The 26,677-nt window shown below is 31.8% G+C and overlaps 2 protein-coding genes across 3 annotated transcripts in view; both read right to left on the bottom strand.

The window, feature by feature from the left end:
- Positions 1 to 4,035: 4,035 nt before the first annotated feature.
- LOC132934705 (uncharacterized) lies at positions 4,036 to 19,266 on the bottom strand. The gene is made up of 5 exons (XM_061001034.1): positions 19,077 to 19,266; positions 16,877 to 17,084; positions 7,689 to 7,808; positions 6,815 to 7,040; positions 4,036 to 4,541 (listed from the first exon to the last, which is right to left on the bottom strand). The coding sequence occupies exons 1-5, from the start codon at positions 19,143 to 19,145 to the stop codon at positions 4,430 to 4,432; spliced, it is 735 nt and encodes a 244-aa protein (XP_060857017.1). The 5' UTR covers positions 19,146 to 19,266; the 3' UTR covers positions 4,036 to 4,429.
- Positions 19,267 to 19,800: 534 nt separating this feature from the next.
- LOC132935434 (zinc finger protein ush) overlaps positions 19,801 to 26,677 on the bottom strand; it is a 109,521-nt gene continuing 102,644 nt past the window's right edge. The window contains exons 6-8 of one of the 2 annotated variants that reach the window (XM_061001981.1): positions 24,116 to 25,327; positions 22,864 to 23,094; positions 19,801 to 21,121 (exon numbers count right to left, since the gene is read on the bottom strand). In XM_061001981.1, coding sequence (XP_060857964.1) covers positions 20,543 to 21,121; positions 22,864 to 23,094; positions 24,116 to 25,327 — 2,022 coding nt within the window. In that variant the 3' untranslated portion in view covers positions 19,801 to 20,542. The remainder of the gene's footprint in view (positions 21,122 to 22,863; positions 23,095 to 24,115; positions 25,328 to 26,677) is intronic. The other variant, XM_061001980.1, reaches the window with a different exon arrangement.

Raw genomic sequence — 26,677 nt, 5'->3', positions numbered from 1 at the left:
TACGGTTTGGCTCAGTTTGACTTTGTAGAAACGCGTGTGCGATGTTTATGAGAAAAAAGATAGGAACGCATTAAATAAAATAATATTATATATTTAATTTTTAACGCGAAGAATAGTATATATGAAACAGGAACGTATACTGTGATCTTGATGGCTGTTGAACGAGTGGCTACTGCCGCAGTGCCGCGTATCGACAATGTCAAAACCACACTTCTATACTATTATATAGAAATCTGTGGTAAAAACTGATGAACGAGTGGCGACTACCACATGCAACCCTGGTACCCGCCGACTCCGATTCGTGAAGCGTGAGTGCCATATTATCGATATGTACCCGAGCAGTAATAATATTGTAACGTTTTTATATTATAACGTTAATATTGTCAATATCGAATATTGATCGTCTACGTATTTATGAAGACAGGACATTTTAACATGACGTGTCATATAATATATTAATATGGATTGATTTAAAGTACCTATTTTAATTTAAGGCCGTCGGAGCCGGTAGTCGGTACTTTTTTTAGTACAAAAACATGTCTTAGAGGAAAAAATCTCTTGCCTTGTCGGATTTTATTATTTTTTTTTTATTTGAAATAAGAGAAGATTTTGCAGGTCGGGTCAAAGCCCGATTTTAAAAGTTATAATTATAGGAGCTAAAATATGCATTTGGATAATGCTCAATATTTGTTCTTTTTCAAACGTATTTTTCTACCACTGTTTAAAGTAGCACAGTGAAATACAGCACTATTAATAATTTGAAAATAATAATGCTCATCCCAGTAGTACATAGTTCTGTTTGAAATTCATGTTGAATAGTCATAATATATTAAGCTGTTTTTATTTACAGCAATTTTTTAACCGATAGATAGCGCTACAATTACAGTTCTATACATTTTCTCTTTTTTGTCTATGTCTGTGAAATAAATAATAATTTATTCTTCCCGAAATATACTCAAGTATACTAACTGTCCTAACTGTCTGAGTGAATCCAACTGACCCGGACATTGGCTGAATCACCGAAAAAAATTCCATCGAAATGGACACAGTTGTTCAACATACATTCATACATACATACATACATACATACAGGTAGTAAACTATTACAGGGCAGGATCTTAGCTTTTTAACACCCGGGGAAAATAAAAAAAATACGCCCATTTCAAGGAGATGACCAAAATTAGTATTTTTATACGAAAAACCAAGCACACTCACACAGTATTGTGAGGACAAACATTTACAAAGCTTTCCGCAATATACTTGACCAATAAACTATTTACCACAAATAATTTTAACGATTTTAACTCAAAAATGAAACATTTTAAATTTTAAACTAATCAAATAATAGTTTTAGAAGCACTTCTTAATGGTGTATTTAAATTTAAAATCTTTGGTCTATATTTCTAAGTTTCAGGTTTAGAATAAATAATATTGATAATAATAACATGTCTTTATTAACAAATCTAAATTAGTTTAGGTTAGGTTATCCATTGCTTACTTTTAATATAAAAAGCTTTATCTAAAAGAACAATATTTAATTTACAACATAACAATATTACCTATACATTTTTAATATTTGTTACAATTAAAACTTAATATGTACCTAGGTGCTGAAAAAATACAATGAAACAAAAAAGTAATTATGTACTAAAAATTGTAATATAATGATTATGACATGATAAAGAAATTTACTTTATCATAGATCATAACTTACGGATTAAATGTATATACTAAAATATCTACATTCTACATTCTACATTTTATACATTTCCAAAATAATAAGAACCCTGTTGTCTATTTGACATATTTAACTATAAAAATAAATTAGATGAAAAAAACCAGTTTATAAAAAAAAAACTAACCAAAGAGAATATAAATTTCCTTTTAAATTATTTTAATATAATATGTAAAACATAATATTCAATCTGACTTAGGCTACATATCAATAGGATAGTATTTTTTTTAAATTATTTAATTATGCTGTACTTTTGTACTATCAAGTTTATCAAGAAAATTAATAGTTGTATATTTATATTTAAAAAGCTACGAACATAATATGTAATTTAATAAATAATCTGAAAACAATTAAATCAGTAGTAAGTAACATTTTATGTAATACCTATTTGAAAAAATATATAATTGTTAATTTTAAATTACATAACGATAAATTATAATTAATAGTGCCATTTTTAAGATTAAGTTTTAAATAACTATCTACGTAATATATAAAAAAATTTATAAAATATATTAATATAATAATATGTTTATAATATATTATATGCAAGAAAACGATGTAATTTACAATACTTTATTATATCACTAATCGGAGAGTACCTACATTAATCTATGATAGACTATTATACACCCGCTGACAAATACGGACGGGTATTTTGTCCTTTTTAATTTGTAAATCAATGTTATTAGTTATTACTTATTTCGATTAAAAATCAAATTATTTTATTTTATTCGCATACCCAATATTACACAATATTTCCTGTAAAATATTATTTTGAAATTTAACTTTTGTTTAAAAGTCCATTTTTGATTTTTAATTTTCAAACTTAAAACCTTAAAAATACGCCCACAAAAATTATACGCCCGGGGATAAATCCCCGACTTCTCCCCCTCCCCCTAGATCCGGCCCTAGAACTATATAAAAGAATATTATAAAATAAATAAAGCCATTATTAAGTATTTTATATTTTTAAAAAAATATAAAAGTAACTTTTTATACTTTAAACTTGTTCATTTATTTCACTTCGGTATAACTACATACATATTCTATAGTGTGTACATTTGAGGCTTTATTTATAACTATAAAGCCAAGTTTTTTTTCAACTTGGTTGTATTGTTAAACCTTATATAAGTTATAACCCAATGCGACCAAATTTACCAAATTGTATTTACTATTTTTCATTACTATATACATAACTTTATTCAACATAATTAATAAACAACTTTTATATTTATGTGTATTAATTTGTGTATTATATTGTAATAAACTTTGCTTGGAATTTAATACCTACTAAATATAAAAACAAAAAATGTAGATATTGTTATAATAATATTATATAATAAATGAGTACTATATTAATGAAACAGTTGAGTTTTAAATTTGATTATTTATTATATACCTAGTACCTACGTCCTACATTTTCAGTTAGATAACAACATTTAAATTGCAAATAATTAATAGTAATGTGTTAGAAATATAAATGCAATTTTGTATGTCAATAAAAATTGTCTATTTAACGAAATATAATTTGATAAATAAGTAATACAAATTCTAAAAAAAATACATTATTACAATATCAATACATTTCTACACATATTATAATGACTTAATCAAATTAAAAACAGCTACACTTTACGTTTCAGACAATTATTAAACAGGAAGATTGTTCTTAAATTAGTAGTAAATTAAATAAATTATTAAATGTATGCCTATTATATTTTTTAAATAAATTAAATCAAAAAATGTAAGGAAATCCAGTTATTGGTAGATACCTGAAATAAATGTTGATTTGGTTGCCTATCTAGTACCTAGTGAGTGTTATATATCAGTTGAACTGAAATATACTCTTGAAATTAATTTAATTTTTAGGAATAATGCTACTTAAATAGAACTATGATCTAGGTATATAAACATAAAAAAATAAAGTCAACATGTTAACTAACAGCTAAGATATGAATACATTAAAATTAATTTAATCTATCAGCCCCTTACTGTTTAACAATTTAAGATAAATGATAATGATGATGCGTATAGACGTGAGCTATTATAGGACTCTATAGGAGTTCAATACACATGTTAATCGTTCAGCGTTGAAAAATTATACGGGATCCATATTGCATAGTGGAAATCCAATGCACATAAATGGATTCAACGTTTTTTCAACATATTCGTGTGCAATTATTGACTTTCAACGCTAGCAATTTTCGTTTATAAATACCAAGTAGATATGTATATATATATATATATATATAAATATTATGTGGAAATGTATTAAGAATATAGATTACAGAAAAACAGTGTTACATGGAAATATATTTTAATTTGAAACTCACAGAATACAAAATGTGTTATGCACATACAAATTATTAAATTAATATATATATAGTATGTGTAAAACTATAATTTGCTTGTTATTGCTGTCTACGCGTGAACGTTTTCCGTATATACAGTAGAAAAACTATCTTCCAGATTACAATAATATGCATAATTATATAGGTAGGTAGCATTTAAAATGGAGAACGTTCGCTTTTTGTCCCACTTTTATGTGAAACAATGAATAATATTTAGTGGATTGTTATTGTAAATTATGTTGATTGCTGATATTATATACACATCCAGTTTCCACTTTATGTATCTATGCCACGTGTTGTGTACCTAAACATGTAAGTTTATTATTGCCTCTGGCAATTCCCATTAGATGATCGCTTTGTTGATTTGAGCAATCATCCACTGGAATAGTAACAAAATAGCCGTGGACATCGAAACCGGTAGGGCAGACGCAACTATCCATTTCCAAACATTCGAACTGTAATGTAAGTAAAACAAATTATTTAAACAACCTGCAGTATTTATAGACAATGATGCGCAGAAAACGTTATGATCAATCGGCAATCAATGATTCAAGTTTATAAAGATTAGGTATATCAATAGACAATAATATTATGTTGATAAATTTATTGAATTTGTCAACCCCTAAACGATTAAACTACAGGATTAGAATTATAGTAGAATATATATATTGCATAAATCATTTATAATGACATTCAAGGGACCAGGAAAAATATGTCATAATAACCGATAGTCAATAGTCATGACAACAAAAATTTCATTACATATCTACCGAACTATTATTATTCACTACCTACCTACCTACAAATATATTTTAGATTCTGAGCGAAGTGCGATGAATGTATTGATTTTATACAATGATAATATGAGTTTTTATTTTTAAGCTTCATTCAATTTTCTACTTCGTGTTCTTTTCTAGATGGAAATTGAATCTAGTTTAGTTTAATCTATTTAATGCATGAATATTCTATTGAAAAATATTTAAGATGCATATGAACGATTTTTTCTATAAGTACTTATTAAAAATTCAATTTTTTTCAACATTTATCAAAATCTAATTAGTAAAAAGATTATAAAATGTTCAATTTGTATAGCTAAGGATTAAAAATTTAAAACAAGGGTTCTCATAAATAGTTTAATCAAAAAATGTAAAAAAATATACACACACGGCTATTATTTACTGATATTTTAAGTTCAAATTTGGACGAAATTACATATTGAAGAATACCTATTGATTTTAGTTATTTTGTTGTAATTTAAAAATATTATTCGTTGGCACCTTCATGAAAATTTAAGAATACATTATTATAATATTTTATACCCACAGTGACATTTTTACAAAAAATAATTTAATCTACTGTCTACGCGCACTAATGCCTAATCTAATAGTAAAATAAATTACATTAATCACAATATTATCATCAAATATACTTGGTAATATTATAGGCTGACCTAATATTATAGACAGTCTTCACTCAGAATAGTTTTTCGATTACGATGATTTTATAGGTACCTATAAATTTGAATGTAACATATACCTAATATTATACCAAAGTATAGTATATACCAAATGCAAATTCCAATTCTTTAACTTGTAAGTAATAAATCGTTATTTTGCTAATGTTCAGATTAGGTATTAGCATTGAGTATAGATACTATCTATACTCAATAGTATTAGGTACTTTGTACTATATTTAAGATATTTTACTGTAAATAACTAACTACAAGCTATACATGTTAATATAAAAATGGGTCTAGCATAAAATATTATGTACTGCAAAATTCAGAAGGTGCAATAAATATTTATTAACTAAAGCCGCCGTGGTAACTGGTAATATAATTAATAAATGTTATTGTCATGGGATACGCTGTGAGGACAATTATAGGACATACTATTTTAACGTAAATTAGTAATAATTAAAAACTATCATAAGTATTTTAGTGTATTATGAGTATTTATACAACTTAGTCAATAATGATTTATAGATAGAATATTATCAAATACCTACCAATCCACACGTTATACGTATTAGTTTTATAGTTTTATCCTATAATATAATAACAATGAAATGACTAGGTAGTGAGTATAGTAATATGATTATTAAATCAGTACATTTTCCTTACCACTTCCTTTACAGTGCAAAGATTGAGTTTATTTTACCGATTGGTTTCATGACAAATTTGTTAATGCCCATCATTGATGATACATAATATTTAAATCTTTTATAGGGTGAACTATCGTATTTGCCTATATTTCTGTTAGTTATAAAGCACAGGATCACGTCCGCGATGTGTCCATAGATAATATAAGAATAGATAGGACATAAGAACTTATTACTAGAAAATTTAGTGATACGTTTTTAATGTTATATATATGGGGCAAATATTGATATGATAATTGATAAATAATAATAAATAACATTAATGATTAATTAGTAATAATTAACCATCTATATTATTCTAATATTCTAATTACAATTAGTTATTTACGAAAAGTTTAGAGCAATTTAAGTATTCCAATTTCCATTCTCAGGCACAACAATCAAAATACAAATTTAAAATTGACAAATATTGTAAACAGTTTTTGGACATAACCTTAAAAAAAGCTCCATATCGTCTTTCTCTCTTTACGTTCTCTCTTCCCCCGAAAAGCACACGGCCCCATATGAAACTGGTATAGGCATGTCCTATCCATTCTTATATTATCTATGGACGTGTGACGTGTCTCACTTGCGCGGATGGTCTGTGACGTCAAATGGCGGCCGTCGCTTCAGCAAGCCGCATCTCGAGATTCGTATCTCTTTGGTGGGCCTACCCAGATGGTCAGTCAACTGCTGTTCGATGGCATGTATGACCTCCTGTCCTTCGACCACGATTCCAAACATTACGTGCTCGCCGTTCAGACTCGGCGTGGACCTGGTCGTTATGAAAAACTGACATCCGTTTGTGTCTGGACCTGCGCAGAAGATAGAAAAAAACGTCACTCTACTACAATTTGTGTTGAGCGTAAATTGATTACCATGAATACGTGGGGATAATTATTTAAGTTATCCATCGGTTAGTGGGATGAGGTGCAAGGGACAAGTGCCGGTGGACTGACACCGAATGCGCTAAAATTTTATTGTAATGAGCCCAGGGCCAAACACTACATACTACGTATTTATTAACACCGATCCAGAATAATATTTCATTTCCCTCGAGTTAGTGTTGGGTAGTAACGTAACGAAAGCGACATAACGTTACTATGTATAACGACATTACTTTGTTTGTAACACGCGTTCCGTAATTTCGTTAGTTTGTTTTCCAATTAATGAAAATGTAATGGACATTTTTTTAAATATTTTACGAGACACGGCTCAACGCCTTAAACTCAATAGTCGCAGATTCCCTCATTTACCATCTCACCAAATAATAATAATAGGCTGCAAGCCTCTACAGGGTATAAGATAAAACTAATGACCGATGATTTTCTTTTCCCAGTCACTAAATATTTTGTGGGCCCAAAATTGTTTGTAGTAACATTAAGATGATTATGTAAGCCATAATATAGTCTATACACCTATCTATTATTAACATTACTATATAATATGTTCGAAACACCGACCTGAATTGGCCATTCCCACAAATCCCGGCTTTGTACCGTTCACTTTCAGGTTTTCGTCGGGAAACGTGTCGCCGTATATGCTTACGGATCCGCTTCCGTCGTTGTTCAATATGTCTCCACCTGTGTACATCATAAAATATTAGTTTTATAGTAAGTACACATCGTGTTTATTCATTCAAATGATTTTTGAAGTTTCAAATAATCAAGGAAAAATATAAAAATATTCGAGTATTTATATTTTATTATTATACTTGATAAATTTCCAACATACGAATCAATTATTTATTTAAACAAAATAATATACTATAATTACAATAATTTATGTAACTTATAGGTATACCATAAAACATTTGTTTATTACATATGTTTAGACATTTTGTTGTGATTAAAAAAATGTACTGTAGTCAGTAGCAAATACCTACATCAATACGCATATGCATTTAAAAGTCTGCAGTACCTACTTATATAATTATATTTAGACATGCCATGTTCTAACTGTATTATTATAACCAACGTTAAACGTTTATAATAAAAAAGATTTAATGGAAACCTTTAAGTATATTCTATTGATTTTTGTATACAAACAAATGAGTACATCATACAGATATAATAGGGTTAAATAGTGTTATTGATTTTAAATTATATAATATTTTAATTCGACTTCTTGACTTCTTAGTTTATATTACATGGAATATTTTGTTGAAAGTATAAAGTTTCGACATACCACACAACTTTATAGTAATTTACAATGTATCCACGTACTAGTGCTAAGCCATACAAGGTGCCAAACCAAATAAATAGAAAATTTCCAAAAAAAAAATATATCAATAATAGAAATTGAAAACTTTTTACAGTCGCGTACATATTATATTATTTTCCGTACGCTATTAATTTTTTAAAAATTAAATTTATAATTTTAAGTTATTTTACATTGAACTTATTCATACAATGGTATGGTGTACTGATAGAAATAATATTAAATATACACGTATCATAGTATGATTTGATACATCAATAGTTACCTATATAAATATCCTAAAAATAGAAGCTGACACACCGTCCTCGCTGAGAATCATTGAATCAGCATGTTAATGAATTTAAATTTAACACATCCATAAGAAATGACTTATTAGTTATTACACACTAGACAGTGGACACCTCTATCGAGTTCCTATAGTTTTTTTAATTATAAATATATCATAAGTTTTTTTTAAATCTATACCTATCTCTGTCAATGAAGATTAAGAAACCGGAACTCTGATGGAAGAAACAATTAAAATGTTGCATACTTTAATTGTCAACACAGATTTGAATTTTAAATAAATACTATTTCGCAATCTGTAATGGTATTATGTTATCAATTTTATTTTTAAAGACATTTAATTTATTATTATTTATTATCATTGAGTAGGTATCAATGTTATTTTTCACCTATCTATTTAATGTTTTATGGTTTAAAAAATCAAATTATTTAGATCATGTATTACTATGTATACAAATTTCGGTACGTCTCGCCACGGCCTACCCCCCCCCCCCCCTGTGCAACGCTTGTGATCTCAGTATTAAAATAAAATTAAGTATGGTATATTTACGTTACAATAATATATATAAATTTTAAGTATTTGATATCAATCTATAGTCTATACGTTCTGTACCAGGCGTGCCCATCCTTCGGTAGTATTCCAACCGGCCCGTGACCATTTTATAAAAATTATAAATTTGTATAGGTGTAAGAAAAAATAAAAATTGTAATTTATAAAAAATTTTATTTTAATAATCATTTTAATTTTAACATAAAAAAAAATGTATTGGATTTCAGAATATTACTAGAAATAAATAAGTGTGAAATTTGAGCTTGTTTTTCTTTAACCAATCTTTCAATATTCGGAGTGAAATGTGTAACGCTAATTCATAATAAGAAGTGTAAGTCTTCAATGTTCATCAGTCAAATGAGATCTTTCTGAACTTTTTGCGTAATGCATATGCGTGAAAACGTTTGTTCGCAAATATAAGTAGAATCAAATAATGTAAATATACGCATCAGTAATTCTTTTATTTTTGGAAAATCATCAGAAAGGGGTCTTATAAAAATGTAATAATATTTTATCTGTAATTTTTTTTGTATAAATATTTCAAATGATTATTAGTTTTTAAATCAATAAGTTCAAGTTAAACAGCTCCTTGAAGTTTGAACCTCATTTTCATCATACAGAAATTGATTTTCAAATATCCGAAAAGAAATCATAAAAACGGTTTTCCAATTCTATTGATGATTGTTCCAACATACCTACTCATAAAATGATTTGTCTGATAAAAGAGTTTTGTTTAATTTCTTGACACGTTTTAAAATGTAAAAAAGTTTGCTTTAAAATTTGGTTTTTAAAAAGTTAATTTTATTTCAAACGATTTTACATAATTTATAAGCTCGAAAATAGTTTTCACTGTTTTTGAAGTTTAAGATTTAATTCATTTAAATGAGATGAAATATCAGTTATAACATCAGCAAAATCATACATCCGTTTTTCGTTTTCAAATTCTTCTACTGGTTTGTTTTTTTCTATCATATATATTTGAATTTCCCGCCGAACATCAAAAAATCGTTTTAATACTTTTCTTTGACCTAACCATATCCAACCTGGTTATGATACAATGCATCTTTATGGTTTACCGTAACAATCTTTTACTTTTTTATAGAACTTTTTGTTATATTGACAATAACCTACAGAGCAGAATAAATAAAATATTTTACGGAACTAGAACATTATATTTTTTAAACTATCGTCTATACCTCAAATCATGGTGTAGTTCGTAATGCATCTAGTTAAAAATTGTAATTTTGAACTGTATGCCTACTAAAGTTTCAAATGTTCAATTAAAATTTTCTTTTTAAGATTTTAGTACCAAACTATACCAGCTATATCTAAAGTCCAGCACAGTGCAAAATTTAAACCATTCATTTATGATTCAATAAAATCCAACAAAAAAAATATCGTTTCACCAAACTATTCACCACATTCATATAGTTATCTATCTATATTTTAAGTTTCATAACTATTGGCTCGAACAGTCGAACAATTATTTTTTATATGCATTATTAAATTATTGTATTTTCAATAAATTCAAAGTTATATTTTATTGATAATAATTAATATGTGTTAAAATGTCAAGTCTCTAAAGTCTAATCCATTATTTTTCGAGATACAATAATGAAATAATTAAAATACATTTTATGATATGGCAAATTTTCCGTTTTTATTTCAATTTTAAAAGTCAAGCTTAATTGTTAAGACAAATATAAAATAGGTATTTTTATTTTTATTTTTTTTTTTTTTTTGGAGTGTGCTTCGGCTTCAAATAAATTATTTGGGAAGGGCTAAGTCCCCGTACCCGCTTCCCCAGAAATCTCCGCCTAAGTATCAGTATAAATAACTTCATATACCTTTAATAAAATATCGTATTGGCGTGTCAAATTATAGATTAATATTTCGAATTCCATTTGATATAAACTATAAATATATTAGACTTGGGGTCAGGAGCCCGAAAAACGACACGGTTTATAAATGACGGCGTTAAACACGCTTCGGCAATATCACAGAATAAACGGCTGGAATGCGCATTTTATACGATCGACATTGCCGGAAATCTCAATTTACCGTTTCACGATTACCAAATTCAGAAACCTACGAGTACATATTATTATGGATATAATATTAATATGCGTCATATTATAAATATAAATATATTATAACATAACATTATTATTATGTCCACTGCATACACCTAGGCACCTACCTAGCTGTTGCCACGAAATCGATCGATAAGAGATAAACCTATGGACGGAAAATGAAAAGGAAACCGATATTCGTTTCGAAAGATTCAGAGGTGTATATTCGCATTACTATTATTACTATTACTATTTTTTCCCCAGATATTATTAAAAAAAAAAATAATGTATTCGTATTGCGATTCGGACGGATTCGATTTAAATCGTTTTATTATGTCTCGCACTCTCGCTGCGTTTACGGCCGCGCATATAATACACGCACGCGATTGTCGTATGCGATAATCGCTAGACGGTCCGGCTGTACGTATAATGTGATACGCGCGCATAATAATATTATTTCAGTATAATAATATGTATTATAAAAAATGAACATATTTATATACGTATGTATATATGGGTACTCGCTCGCGTATCGTATACAATATCAATTCGATATAACGTCGCACGAAATGGAAATAGTTTGAGTAAAATAATAGTATATAATGTTATATACAGGGTTATTCAGAATGATTCATCCGCGATCTAAAATGTGTATATTATAATATATATTTTAGTTTTAAGGTTTAGTATATTATAGTATGATATGATATTATGATACATTCAATGAAATAATAATATTTCAATTGTATTTAATAGGTAGGTAACCTACACATTTTCTATGCGGCTTCCTATTGGTTGGCCACACGAACCACATCTATATTGTATAGGAACCTTAGATCATATATTATGGATGTAGCCATCGAGCTAATTCTTGAAGCCAGAATAACCTAGAGCCCCGACTGTTTGTGCGAATGCGTGTAATTCTGATTGGTTATATTTTTATGTTTAGTCTGATAACTGATATGTGATAACGTAATATTAATTTACTATCAGTCATTTACGCATGCGCAGTAATAATACCAAGGCTCTAGCTTTTTCAGTTATTTTGGCTTCAAATCTAATACACAAGCATCATATACCGAGTGACTACATCCATAGTATATGATCTAAGGTAGGAACTCAAATCCATTCCGATCATATCCGTTGTAGATTGTTTCGACAAATGTTTAGCTCTTCTGTGGTTGATGATGATAATGGTGGTACGTACACTGCAGTATCTTTGACATGTCCGATGTCTCAAAAGAAAAATAGTCACATGTATGGCGTAAGATCGGGTGACCTAGGGGGCCAGGCGCAAAGCATCGCGGGTGATTTGAATAATCCCGTGTTATTATTATTTCGTAAAATAAATTATAGGTACCTAATACCTTATATTATAATACGTCGCGGCCGCCCTCGTATTTTTATTTATATTATAATAATATTTACGCATTACGCACGCGCGTGTATAACGACGTTCGTCGTCGTCATCGTTGTTGTTGTTATACCGTTGTCGTCGTTGTTGTAGTTGTAGTTATAATATTATTGTACGCTATCTTTCGTTGCCGGGTCATTTACCCAAATATAGTAATACAAGGTGAAAAAACTTGTAAACCCGAACGCGCTCGTGTGTGTGTGTGTGTGTGTGTGTGTGCGTGCGCGTGCGCGTGTGTGCGTGAATAATATAATGCGACCCGGCGATTGGACGGTATCACTGACGGGGATCTGAAATTCAACAATAAAAACCGTCCGGCAGGAATACACATTCGGCGGCGATTTCGATCAGCGATAGTCATCAGAGTATAAAATGGCAGTCGGCTGAATATAAATTGACTAGATTTCAATCTGCGATAATCGTCGAAAACCGACTGCGCATATATATACACGGTTTATATATGGCGGAATGAAACGCGCGCAGGGCAGATTTTGATCAAGCGGAGATAAACATCACGGCCGAGTGTCGCGGTGGCGGCACATAGTGGGTGGGTGATTTGATCATAAAACGAAAAACAAAAACTACTTAAGTAAAAAATATCTGCGGCGTATACGAATATTTACATAATAATAACAACGAGATGTGTACCTAATAAGCAGTGCCAGCGCTACTGATTTGCAAAAGTAAGTATTACAATCTAAAAAAGTTAGCCCCCCCCCCCCCCCGCTCAAAGCCAATTAAAATGTGCGAAGCCTGTGCAGCTACACATTGTGCCACACATAAATTTAGAATTTCAATACACAGTTCCTCATATGTTATATTTACAGCGACTTCTTTGCATGTTCTTACGGGGATTTTAACTATTGAATGACCACCTTTGGATACTGCAGGTTCATTATTCACGAATCAAGAGAAACGGAGCGAAAGTGAATATTTAAATTATTTTGACTATATATAATCCAAGTACCAGGTACCTAAAGAAAAAATACGTTGAATTCTAATAATTGTAAATCTACCAGGCTATTTAAACTTCCATCTCTTTCAAGACAATACAATTTTACTTAGAACAATAGAATATTTCTAAATACAATAATAGCATACACATCTTGTTATAGATTGGTAAGAAATAAATTATAATATTAACGCTGTGCGAATATACGTGCGTTTTAATTACAATATTCTGAATACAATTATTTTAATGTATAGTGCCATATAGCATAGGTACCTATACTCATCTGTATCGGTTTTCGAGAGGACATTTTTGCCACCCCACCACCCTTCCACCGGGAATTCACGAGACGTCCAACGATCAAAATATGTAATAGTACATACAATATAATATAAGGTATATAATATTATAACCGCACCGCCGCTTTTGCCCTGCGCCGTTTCGGAGCCAGCGATTCAGTCGAAAACGGTGGAAAAAAAATTCGAAATCACAACAGACACATATAAAAAAAACCACACACGCGTAAGCATTGTGTGCGCATAATATAATAACACCACAACTGCACTGGGTACACGTAACGCCGTATAGTTCACGATGCTTCCGTTTAAGGACATGTAATAATAATATATAGCAATACTGAATACATATAGCCACTGGCGAGATTGTTATTGGGGCCAACTCCAACTTTGGGACGACGGCTCAGTCGGTTATGCTATAATAATAACAGTAAAACAATAGTAATATTATTTACGCGTTGTCCAAAAAACGCAAACGTCGAATCCGGCCGGAGTGAATGACGTATATCGTGTGTACACTGTACCCATTATACGATATCATGATAATAATATTATACGGTCGCGAGAAAATGTGTTGCGCACCGCAGACGCTAAATAATATATTATAATTTATCAGTTATAACTTATAACGATGTAGATATTTTACGGTCGATACTTTTGACGAGAAAATAATACATGTATATGTATGTCACACGGGCGATGGTAATTCACGCCACTTATACGCAGCCCATACCCACCTATATTATTTTAGTGGTTATATTCGGAGTCGTAAATTACTTGAGGAATTTAATAATGATAGATAAATAAATGTTTCTAAGAATTGTAGGAATTCTGCAGTACAATAGTTTAAACTTTTAAATGCAAAAATTCAAATAACAAGGCATTTTTTAAACATTTTTAGGAGTTATAAGCAAATTATTTTTACGAATATAATATATAGTCATGAATTATCTATTTAAAGTCAGCTGATTTGGTTGATCGTAATTATCGTGTCAAATGTTGGAAATTGTTTTCATAATTATAAGGAATAGTTTATAAATGTGTATTATTTATTATTTAAATAAATATTTGTTTAAATAACTTCTATATATATCCTATGAAATCTTGAGTAAGCAATATATATTTTTTTTTATAAAAACTGCTCAACAAAGAATTTATAAAACAGTTAGGTACACTATAAATTATTATGAGTTATAGTTGGAAATTAAAAGTTTACAGAAATATAATCTTTAAAATATCAGTTGTAAATTATAATTATTACTACTTTCAGGATTCATACACTTTTTTATAATCTTATTACCTAGTTATTGCATTTTTAAGCTAAGTATGACATATGTACGAATTGCAAAACTTATTGGACAGTTATTAATCAAAATGTAACAGTTGAAAGTGATACTGAACATTTAAATGAATTAAGAGTCAGTGGCGTACGCAGGGGTAGAGTTTTAGGGTTCTAATCCCCACCCAAAAAAAAATTTCTTCCTTTTACAAAAAAACCTTATTTACCACCGTTTTAATACACAGAGTCGATCAATTGTTGGAAATTTTTAATAGATATAAAATGAATTGTTAAATATGACAAAGATATCGATCATAGTTTCAGTTTTTTGTCTGATTTAGAACATTGCTACACGTCTTTGATTATACTCCATCGATTATTACCACGTTTATTACGACCCGAAGAGGCTCTATAGATGACCAGGTGTCCAAGTTAAACACTCCTTGTTCTAAATGTAGACTAAATTTGAGACCAACTATAATTTGTTGTAAACTAAACTATTATATAAAAATTGTTTAGGAAAAAATAGTGTAAACTATTTACCCAGGTAAAATCCTAACCGAACTAAAATCATGCATCCGCTACTGTGAAGAATCAAGGCATATATAATATATAATAATTAATATTATAAAAATGTCTTTTAAATTAGGTTCTATTAAGTGTTTTTTAGTCTGTTTTATCACGTTTTGGGGCAGTAAAAATGCGTTGATTTTCAACTTTAGTATCTTGTCCAAAGGGAAAGTGCAAATAGTTGATACTTTGGGAGATCAAAAGTAAAAATTTTAAAAACAAACATAAACAAACAAAAAATTAAGGAAAACGGGAAATTTTTATGCAAAATCAATTTTGACTTTTGATGTAACTTAACTTTGTTTCATTGATTATTTATACTAGCATTTTCTATACACTTTACAATTTTCAAAATATTATTTTGACTCATAAGTCATAATGTTCAGTTATTTATAGGCGTATGAAAATTTCGAGTTTTATTAGTTTTTTAACTCTAGTCAATATAAATTTTTTCAGTTGGTCTAAAAACTTAATAATGTAATAAGCACAATAATGTAATAGCACATTTCTCATAAGATAATGTTAGTGGAAATTAAAAAAAAAATTGAGCTTAAATTCACAGTATTATTCATTAGCGTCCGAAGAACCAAAATATCTAAAAAATATGTACTCACAGTTATTATTTACAGACATTTTATGTTCAAATTTGGACGAAATTATTACATATAATTAAATCCAATAGAATATACCTATCGATAATAGTTATTTTGTTGTAATTTAAAAAAAATATTCGGTTATATGAAACTTGTAGAGTACCTATAGGCTATATTGTTATATTTTATACACAAAATGACATTTTCAAATGTAATTTTTTTGCAAAAATGAATTCAACCTACCGTTGTGGGTACTAATGCGAACGTTTTTTAAGAATAAATAGACTGTCGAGATTACCCTAAAACTAGGTAACACGATGGCATACGGTTTTCTATGCAATGTTGCCATGTATTAATAACAGTATAAGGTCACTTTAAATTTTTCTAAATAAAAACTAAATTTAATTAGGTAATTTCACGAACCTTGAATGACAAACTTGTTGAACACCCGATGGAATTTGGTGCCGGCGTATGTTCGGCCGTCAATGCCTGCCGTCAGAATCGTGACAAAGTTGGCCACCGTTTTCGGTGCGATTTCGCCGAAAAGACCGATCTCGATCGTACCCAACTCGGTGCCGGCCACCTCCACATCCAAGTACGCCACATCGGTCACCGTGAACGTCTGGAGGTCCTATACATACGTATTACCTATGTGTTATTATAAATGTATATACTTTAAATTCACCACTCCACTTGCCGACTATAAACGTGGTATAGGCATGGTTAGCATTTGCAGGTTAATTATTTAGTGTTCGAATTCAAGTGTACAGTGAGTGTTGGATAAAAAAACTACAATTAGCAGCGGATGATTAAATAGCTTATAAGGACTAAAATAATTATAATCATTAAATATTGATAAATGTTAAGAATAGATAATTATTTATTTAATTTGTCAATGCTAAATATAAAAAATTAAGATGAACACATTATACATATTGATATGTTATAAAATATAAAAGGTTTGACGATGAAAAATCTAATTAGTGAAATTGATGATACCTCATGGATTAACTAGTATTATCCACAATTAGTTTTGTTTAGCTTCATTTTTATTAGTTATAAAATTGTTTTTTAAGTTTATTCAATAAAATTCATGACCTTATTAAAATGAAATTTACTATGAACTTATAGATAGGTATAATCCTTTAATTCTCAAAAACTTTAACTATTGGTCAATCATTGAGTTTTTGGCCCAACACTGTGTTCAATTCCCATACATATAGGGTACTATACCTTAAATCATCCCCGCTAGACTGGCAACTGGGAAAGTACCTATATTACTTTAATAGTTGTAAGTTAAAGTAAGTACTAAGTTCGGTAATGAATTGAATAGAATCAACGATAAGTTAACTAAAAATTGCTTTTTTATAAAAAAAAAAAGACTTCCATCATTACTAAGAACAAAATTGTATCAATGTAACAATTATTAGCGATTTTTAACATACGTAAACATTTTTAAACTTATAAATTATAATAGTTGCATAATAATTACAAGTAATTAAAATAAGCAAATTTGATTAAATAATCGTATAAATTATTTTTCATGATAATTTTTTTTGCTATTGTTACAACATCAACTACATGGTTATTAGCTTACAGTTATTGATACAGTTTTGTTTATTTATAAAACTATTAAAACAAATAAATTACATTGAATAATTATTAGATTAATATTTTATCTAAGTGATTGTGCGACTTTCCTACAGTTGTTCTGCACCTTGTTCATCATAGATACTATATTACAATACTACTACCTACACCAATATATTTTTGTAAGTTAGAGTCCATCATAAGTTATTAAATTATGTATATTGTATGTGATTTTATTAATTTTTAACTACCATGCCAGTATGACATTATCTTTTTAAAATTATAGAGCCCATTATTAATTATCAACTATATATGTATATTATATGTGTTTTTATTTTATTATTTTTTCTGCAATTGACAATGTACCTACATTACCATATTACTATACTTTATTAATTTACCAATAGATCTATACCATAGAACGATATTGTTGGTAGAATAAACACTCGCCCACATTTTGGGTCGATACTCGATTTGCCAAATGGTCTACGCCCGACGAGAGGGCAACCTACCAGTTTCCTATGTAGTAGGTTGATACTTATGGTACCCACCTATTTCCCACGAAGCTAGAGTTTTCACACTAAAAATGGGTCGGTTATTCCGTTTTCTCGAAGCGGAAACGATGTGGGTAAGCTGTATATACTCGGTGTCTCGGTAAACCGCATATATTATTATGATTTATGACCAACATGGTAAAATAAATCATCATCATCATCATATTCAGTGCTCAAATAATTGGGAAACATATTCTAAAAGGGGGTTCCAAAAGTGCAGTTGAAAAAAATTCTGCGTACGCGTACCTAAATGACTTATATTGATTAGGAATTATAAACCTAAATTAGGATATAATTAGAAGGGGTACGCACGAAGATAGTGCAATATACCTGCCTATCTATTTCCGGCGAGTCCAGAATTTTCGTACCAAGTACCTACCGGTACGCACAAGTATTTTTTTCAAAAAGAAGGTGGACTCCGTTCAGCCGCGTCCCCTCTCTAATCAAGCACTGAATTCATATATTTATATTATACTTACGCCCGCGCGGCATCCGCCAACGACGATCGCCACCAACGCGCACACGACCACAGGGAAATTGAAAACCATCGTTTGCACGCCGCAGAGAGACGACACCGGTGCCGAAGGAGGAGACGACGACGACGATAATAATTAATATTATTATTATTATCGTGCACGACGTGTGCTGGACGACGGACGAGACCGAATGTGTCCGCCGTGTAACGTGCCTAGGTATATTATCGTGTAGGGTGATTATCGGTTTACTATGGATTCCTCTATGTATATGTTCCAATCGAAGGGATAGGATTACAGCGATTGCAGAGGCACATTATATACGACACACCGCCGATACCACACTACCACCACCTCAACAGCAACAAGAACGGGCACGTAAACGTATAATGCAGCAGGACTATATTTTATTATAATGTTATTATATTTATATACTTTAAACAGTCTATAGTAAAAACATCAAACGTTTTTTTTTTCGTTTCCATAATAATAATAATAATAATAATTATACCATAAAATAAGAACATAATAATAATAATAATAATAATATCGCGTTGTACAATATATAAATAATATACGAGGATGGATATTTATATATATATATATATAGTTACCGCTTATAACATAAATACTACTTTAACTCGTTAGAATAATAATAATAATAATAATAATAATGATATTATATTATAGTAATATTGATAATAAATGTTAGAAATATAGTTGTTGATTACTCTGAACAATATTAACTAAAAATAATAAAAATAATGATGAAATAAAATAATAATAGTAATAATAATAATAATAATAATATAATAATAATGCAAATAATAGTAAATAAAGAAACAAAATAAACACAATATAATATGAAAACAACGTTTGGAAATGATACATCTTTAAATTATTTAATTATTTATATTTAAAAAAAAAATTATATAATATTAAAACATGATCGATTCTAACATAATATTTCATCGTATTACATAAACGTATCGTTCTGACACATATACTATGTAAACGGAATATTATAATATTTAAATTTTAGAGTAAACATAGATAATAATAATCATGATAATATCACCATAATCATAATCATAATAATAATAATAATAATAATAATAATAATAGTTAATATAATCGCAATAAGAGGGGATGTATACGAAGAATAATAGAGTCGTCATCTTACAGTATAATAACCGTTTATATAGGTACAGTTTGCAACAGGTTGTTCGTCAACGTCGTCGTTATATTATTATTATTATGTAGGTATAATATAACAATATTATAATATATTTTATAGGATCGCGATCGTCGGCGAGTTGTAAGCATATACGTTCAAATATAATGATAAATGATAATATAATAATAATAATAATTAATAAAAATAATAAAAATAATAATAATGATAATAATAATAATAAAAGTGTAGTACGACAATTGTACGATTTATCGGTCGGAGGCGCGTTACACGTCACCTAAGTGACGGTCGCCGTCTTGGCGTTTTCCGTGTTGCACTTGTATTCTGTGCTGTTCCGGCAGTAGTACTTTTTGTGCGCAATGAACGTGGAAAGATAGTTGAACGATATGTCGCACGCCTTGCAGTATTTCGCGGTCATGCCGGTCCGCTTGTTGCCACCGGCGGTCTGCATCTGCAGCTGTGGCGTCGGCGGCGGTGGCGGGAGCTGTTGCTGCAGCAGGTCGTCAGACGCAGCGGCCGGAAGTTCGTGCTGCTGCTGACGGTAGGCGCCTGTGGCCAATTCTTCCATCGTCGGCGGCGCGGCCATGCCGTTGATCGGTTCCTGCTTGACGACCACCAATTCTTTTGGCTCATCGTCCACTACGACGGTGGCGGCCGCGGCTGTGGATGACGAAGACGACGACGGCGACGGCGACAACGATGACGACGAGGCCACGGTTGCGGTAGTCTTGACAAGAACGGTGGACGGCGCAGACGGCTTGTCCGCGGAATCCAAAGTTGTCGGCGTTTTGGCGCGTCCGTCGACCATCGATGACGCCGAGTTCTCGTCGATCAAGCACGTCACGTAATCTTCTTCCTGCACACACAAAAAAGTCAAGTTTGTCAGACATATTAAATAATGTTTCAACAGTGGTATATAATATATATAGGACTATAGGAGAAAACCCTGTCCGAATTTAGGGGAGGGCGCAGGGGGTCTTCACATAATGGGAGTTTTTTTATATCCTAATATACAACATAATATCATTACATAAACGGCGTTAAATCAATAATGCAAATCAAAATCACAATTTGAATACGAAATATTATGTTCAATCACCCATCGTATCAATTTATAGTTTTCTATATAAATGTGTAAAAGTAAGTAAAAATATGCGTTTGTTATCGTCAGTTAGGGACTTGCAGAATTTGTCAAAACCCTACCGAATATGGTCCGTATTCGATACGGACAGGTGTTATGATTTTACCAAATTAAATTTTGAAAGTTTTATATAAATATTATCATTTGCCTAGTATAATTAATTATTGTAACATCATTTTATTTTCGCTTTTGAATACAAAATTATTTTACTTATATATTCTTAAATTAAATTATAAAATATTATATTACATTTCACCAATATTATAAACATGTGTTTGAAAAATATTGGCGACCACTAAGGATGAACCTTACCGCCTTAGGTCTCTGCATTCATAAATCCGGCTTTGGAGAAACTATAACCATTAGATGGTATCTTTGTAACAAATTATAAATATTAAAAACGAAAATATTTCTTTTAAAAAGCCGCACAATGAAGACTGCAAGATTTAAAAATCATTGATTTCATCTCTAAATGTAACTTATTATATATGCAATTAAATACATTGAAAACTGCAGTAGTCACAAATGAGTTGCAAATACTATGCTAATTGTTTATGTTAAACTAATTGTATACAACTACAAATGTAGGCTAATAACCATTTAGTTGTATAATTGAAACCTTAAAACTTAGAAAATGGGTAAATAAAAAATAGTTTATATACGAATTCGTAATTAAATGTATGATTTAAAGTGATGATGATACACTTTTAAAATAACTATTTTTTTTATTTTTTTTGCCAACTTATTGGAATTTTTTAACATTGGGTTTCACTCGGACAGTGTCAGACTTAATAGGCAGCCATAAATAGGTCAGCATAACGCCATATTTTTTTAGTGTTGCTAATACTTAATAATATTATAATAATATTCTAAGTTACTAGAATAATATATTTTGCGTACTGGTTATCGCGCATGTACCTATTGACAGATTTTTTTTTCGAAAAATTATCATGAATTATCTATCACTTAATAGTTAATACCTATTAAATGATTAGTATACCTTTACATCTCATATTATATTTACGCGATTAGAACGATTTATGGTCTATGCACTTGAACAATTATTAGACGGATCAATGTTTTTTTTTTTTTAATGTGTATAATACATAAGGTACTTATAACGTCCTAAAAAAAATCATTCATTAACAGAAAAATGTTTACTAGGGGTGGGAAAAAATGTCACCCTTGACGTAGCTATGGTGTAATTCCATCCCTGCGGGTTTCTACTCTAAATACACGTATACATTATATAAATATAATATTTAAATTGATTCTAATGTCTTAAATATAATATACTAACGTTTTGTATAAAACGCAATCATATTATAAGGAGCGGCAAACATTTTTTTTTTCGCGACGCACAACAAACAGGAACTTGGGGCCAGTAATGGCTTTAATAAGTAGGATGATATTAAAAATACGAAGCGCTCGGAAAACGGCTCGTCGGGATGGCTCACCATGAGATCCGGAATCATCCGCTTGTTGAAGTGCATGCGGATGTGCGTTCTGAGACCCCTAAGTGTGTTGCCCTTGTACTGGCAGATGGTGCACACGAACGCCCTTATGCCGTTATGGTTGTCCAAATGTTTCTGAGCGGCCGACGCGCTCGTGCACACGGCGCCGCACACTGGACACTTCCAACAGTTGGCCGGCTGACACTGATGGTGATGTGTTCCGTCGACGGTCATCTGCGGAAAACGTTTGCGGATAAAGTACATACTTGAATACGTCATATTATATAGGTAGGTAGGGTACTCTAATGGGTTAATTTTGTACTGTCATCAGCTGCAGTATAGGCATTCGTCCCGGGTCTTACTCTATACCACGATTTAAGATATACAGGTTAAACATCGGCCTATAACGAATAGTACTTTACGATGACTGGTGAACCAACTATCTGAAACAGCTGAGGGCCCAGAATCACTAGCGCTCGTTGTGGTTTAAATATGTTAAATATATATATAATATCATAACGACATAAACCACTTACCACGGTTATCTGTTTTTGATACCAATAATACCTATAGTATATAGTATTATTGAATCTTTAAATTTGTCCTCAGGGTGCGCTAGTAGTACTGGGAACAGCTGTTTCAGATGTTAGTTCACCGGTCAAATTATGGGAGTTCGATACGCAACCTCTATATCTTAAATCGTGCTCTATACCTATAAGAAGTATGTATATATCACTATATCAAGAATTGCCAATTAAATTACATTTTGGAGGACCGCATATCAGGAATTCGGACAATTTTGGGGACCATAAAAATTAAACACACATCTGTTTATCAAAAGAAAGTGTAACGGAAAAATTAAAAAATTTAAAGGAAACCAAGAAATCATTCAATTCATCAGAAGTAAAAAATATTTGTTTGAGGGCTTTCGGATAGTGTTTAACATTATTGGTGATCCTTGCTCTATATAGTACGGGGATGAATTAATGTCGATTACAGCCTACAGGTCCAATTTTATGACCAATAAAATACTTATTTGTACAGTTGGCTGCGAATACAGAAAGGGTTGACAAGACAATATTTTGGCTTTTGGGCCGGGATACGTGCAATCGAATCACGACTTGGTCAATTCCTGAAGCAGTAAATGTCGGCCGTGAGCAAGGAATTTGGAAAATTAGACAATTACCGAAAACCGTTCTCCCTTTGATACCCCTCCCCCAATCTCAAAGAAATAACCTAAGCTCGACACACTTACTTTGCACTTTGGACACTTTGACGGTGGCGGTGCCGCCTTATTATCTGCCGCTGGTTCCTGCAGCGCCACGGCCGTCCTGTTCGGGCAGTAAAAAGTCTGATGCGTAGTGAGGTTGTCATATGACGAGAACTTGACGCCGCACGTGGAGCATATAAACTGGATCATGGGCGGCTTAAGCAACGGCGTGGGGCTGACGCTGTCCTTGGAGGACTGCGGTGACGATACCGTCAGTGGCTTGGGCCCGGGTGACCCCTCGGGGCTCGTTTTGTCCACGTCGCCGTCCCCGCCGTCTGGGGGCGGGCGGGATGCACAGTAGTGCTTCTTGTGGGCCAGAAAGTTCTCGTACTTGCAGAACACAATGTTGCAGCTCTCGCATTTGGACGGGCCCTGTTTCAAGTAGAACTGGTGGTGCGCTGGTGGCATTCCACCACCGCCGCCATCCTGCGCCGAGTTCGGGTTCAGTCGGAGCGTCATGTCAGGCGCAAAATACGGCAAAACGGCTGCCGGGCTGAGAAGTTCACTGAGGCCACGTGGCTGGACGCCGGGTGGCATCGGGGCCACGGCGCCTGAGGGCAGCAGCGACTTGTGCATCGCGCTGAACCTGTGATGCGCGGCCGGCAAGTGGTGCATCACGTGGTGAGGCAGCTCGCCGTTGTTGACCGGTTCCTGCTTGACGCCGTCCTGCAGCCGGCCGCCGGACGCGTGCAACAGGCTGGATACGCTGAACTTTCCGCCGTTCCGGTCAACGAAGTCGTACACGGCCGACGACGGAACGGGCTTCCCACCATGTTGCACCATGCCGTTGGTCGGCGGCTGGTTGTGGCTGCGATGGTGGTGCTGTTGTTGCTGCTGTTGCAGTTGCTGGTGGTGTTGCATTTGCTGTTGCTGTTGCAGTTGCTGGTTGTGGTGGTGGTGCGCACTCGGCCGGTGTTGCGGAGTTCTGTTGCCGCCACTGCTGTCGCCACTACCACCGGACGTCGGAGAGGACGTCGGCGATATCATGCACGGGATGGACGGTGCGCATATTATGTCCTCGGTGTCTGTCACGTTACCGTCACTCCGCCTGTTCTCCTTTTCCTCCTCGCCATCTGTGCAGCCGGCGTTGTCCTGCGACGATTTTGCCACGCGCTTCAGCCGCAGATCGAGCGGCGACGATGGTTGCGCCGCCGGTCTCATCTTCGTCTCCGGGCTGATGGACTCCTCCTTTTTGGGCTAGAACAACGACGATCGTGTAATTCAGTTATACAATTGCATCAAACACGTTTTAATATCCAAAATAAGGGTTGTGAATTTGTTATTTTTCATACGCTCGTACAGTACAAGGTCTCGTTATGTAGATTCTCAATAGCAACAGAATGAAGTTTGATAAATCAAAAATAAGTTATTTAAAATGTTGAGTTTATTTTAAATTTAGTTTCAAGGTGATTTCGAGTTAATTCGAGAAAAATTTGATATAATAATGACTATTTTACTGTATAGAATAGCTGTGAATTGAATACATTAATTTAATATACTGCAGTATACAGCAAAGCTTCCATATTGTAAATTATCTGCATGGGCAACAGAAAAATTTTTTTTATAAAGAATTTTATATTATTAGAAATTTAGGATTAAATAAATTTGGTTCTGAAAACATTTTGTTTAACAGAAAAAGTTGTTAGATTTTATGTTCGTTATATTTCACTGTATACATAGTATATATAGTTATACACTCGCTTGAGCATTTTAAATTTGAGAGATGCGCGTTGATGATTTTGCCATGAACAAAATATGCAATAATGTGCAGTGTTAAAATAACAAAAGACAAAGTAATTTTTTTCAAATTCAAGTTCAAATTTAAAAGCACTAAAAAATAACGACAAAATAGAAAAATGTTCTAACTTAATGTCTAGAAAGTTTCTGTCTGTCCAAAATATGAAAAAAAAATGAGAGAATGCGAGAATATTTGAAGACAATTTGCAAACATGCACAAAACAGAAATTCGTGTATGCGCTCCTATAGTCCTATATACCTATAAAATATATAATATACATAGTATAGTAATAATTTAAAACAAATGTTGATCAAAACTGACTCTTTTTACAAAGCAAATACATATTATAAAAAAAAATACGCAAAAACATTAAATCCACGGCGACATAGCAACATCGACAAATTTATGGCATTTATTTATATTTCGCTTAAGACGTCAGCACAGTGCTCGACTTTTCCCGCGTAACAGCGCGTATATGTAATAGTTACGCGATAGTCGCTATGATTTTATACTTAATTCTGATTGTCGTCCAACTCTTACGTCAAGTCGATAAAAGTGATTAGAATATATTATGTGATAATATAATAATTTACGTCAAAAACGGTTTTGTCGAGTTCTAATCGGACACGTTTTTCGTAGCGAATAATATACGAATTTACAATACATCATATATTATATAATATCAGGTTATGCGCCACGCGCGTAGGGCACATTGACCGCATATACCACTCAACACTTGTCACAATGTCTTTTCTCAGATTCACCGCGAGGTTTGCCTAAAATTTAATTTTGTCCTACAGGCCAAACTA

The sequence above is a fragment of the Metopolophium dirhodum genome, chromosome 1, assembly GCF_019925205.1.
Source record: "Metopolophium dirhodum isolate CAU chromosome 1, ASM1992520v1, whole genome shotgun sequence".
NCBI classification, from domain to species: Eukaryota; Metazoa; Arthropoda; class Insecta; order Hemiptera; family Aphididae; genus Metopolophium; species Metopolophium dirhodum.
The sequence above is the reverse complement of the archived record's forward strand: the minus strand, read 5'-3'. Positions and strand labels throughout refer to the sequence as shown.

Excerpts from the sequence above, each read along its gene's own strand:
- LOC132934705 (XM_061001034.1), bottom strand. The coding sequence starts at position 19,145 with ATGGTTTTCAATTTCCCTGTGGTCGTGTGCGCGTTGGTGGCGATCGTC. Across the intron at positions 17,085-19,076 it reads TTGGCGGATGCCGCGCGGGC|GACCTCCAGACGTTCACGGT; the intron begins GTAAGTATAATA and ends ACGTATGTATAG. Across the intron at positions 7,809-16,876 it reads CAACAAGTTTGTCATTCAAG|GTGGAGACATATTGAACAAC; the intron begins GTTCGTGAAATT and ends TGATGTACACAG.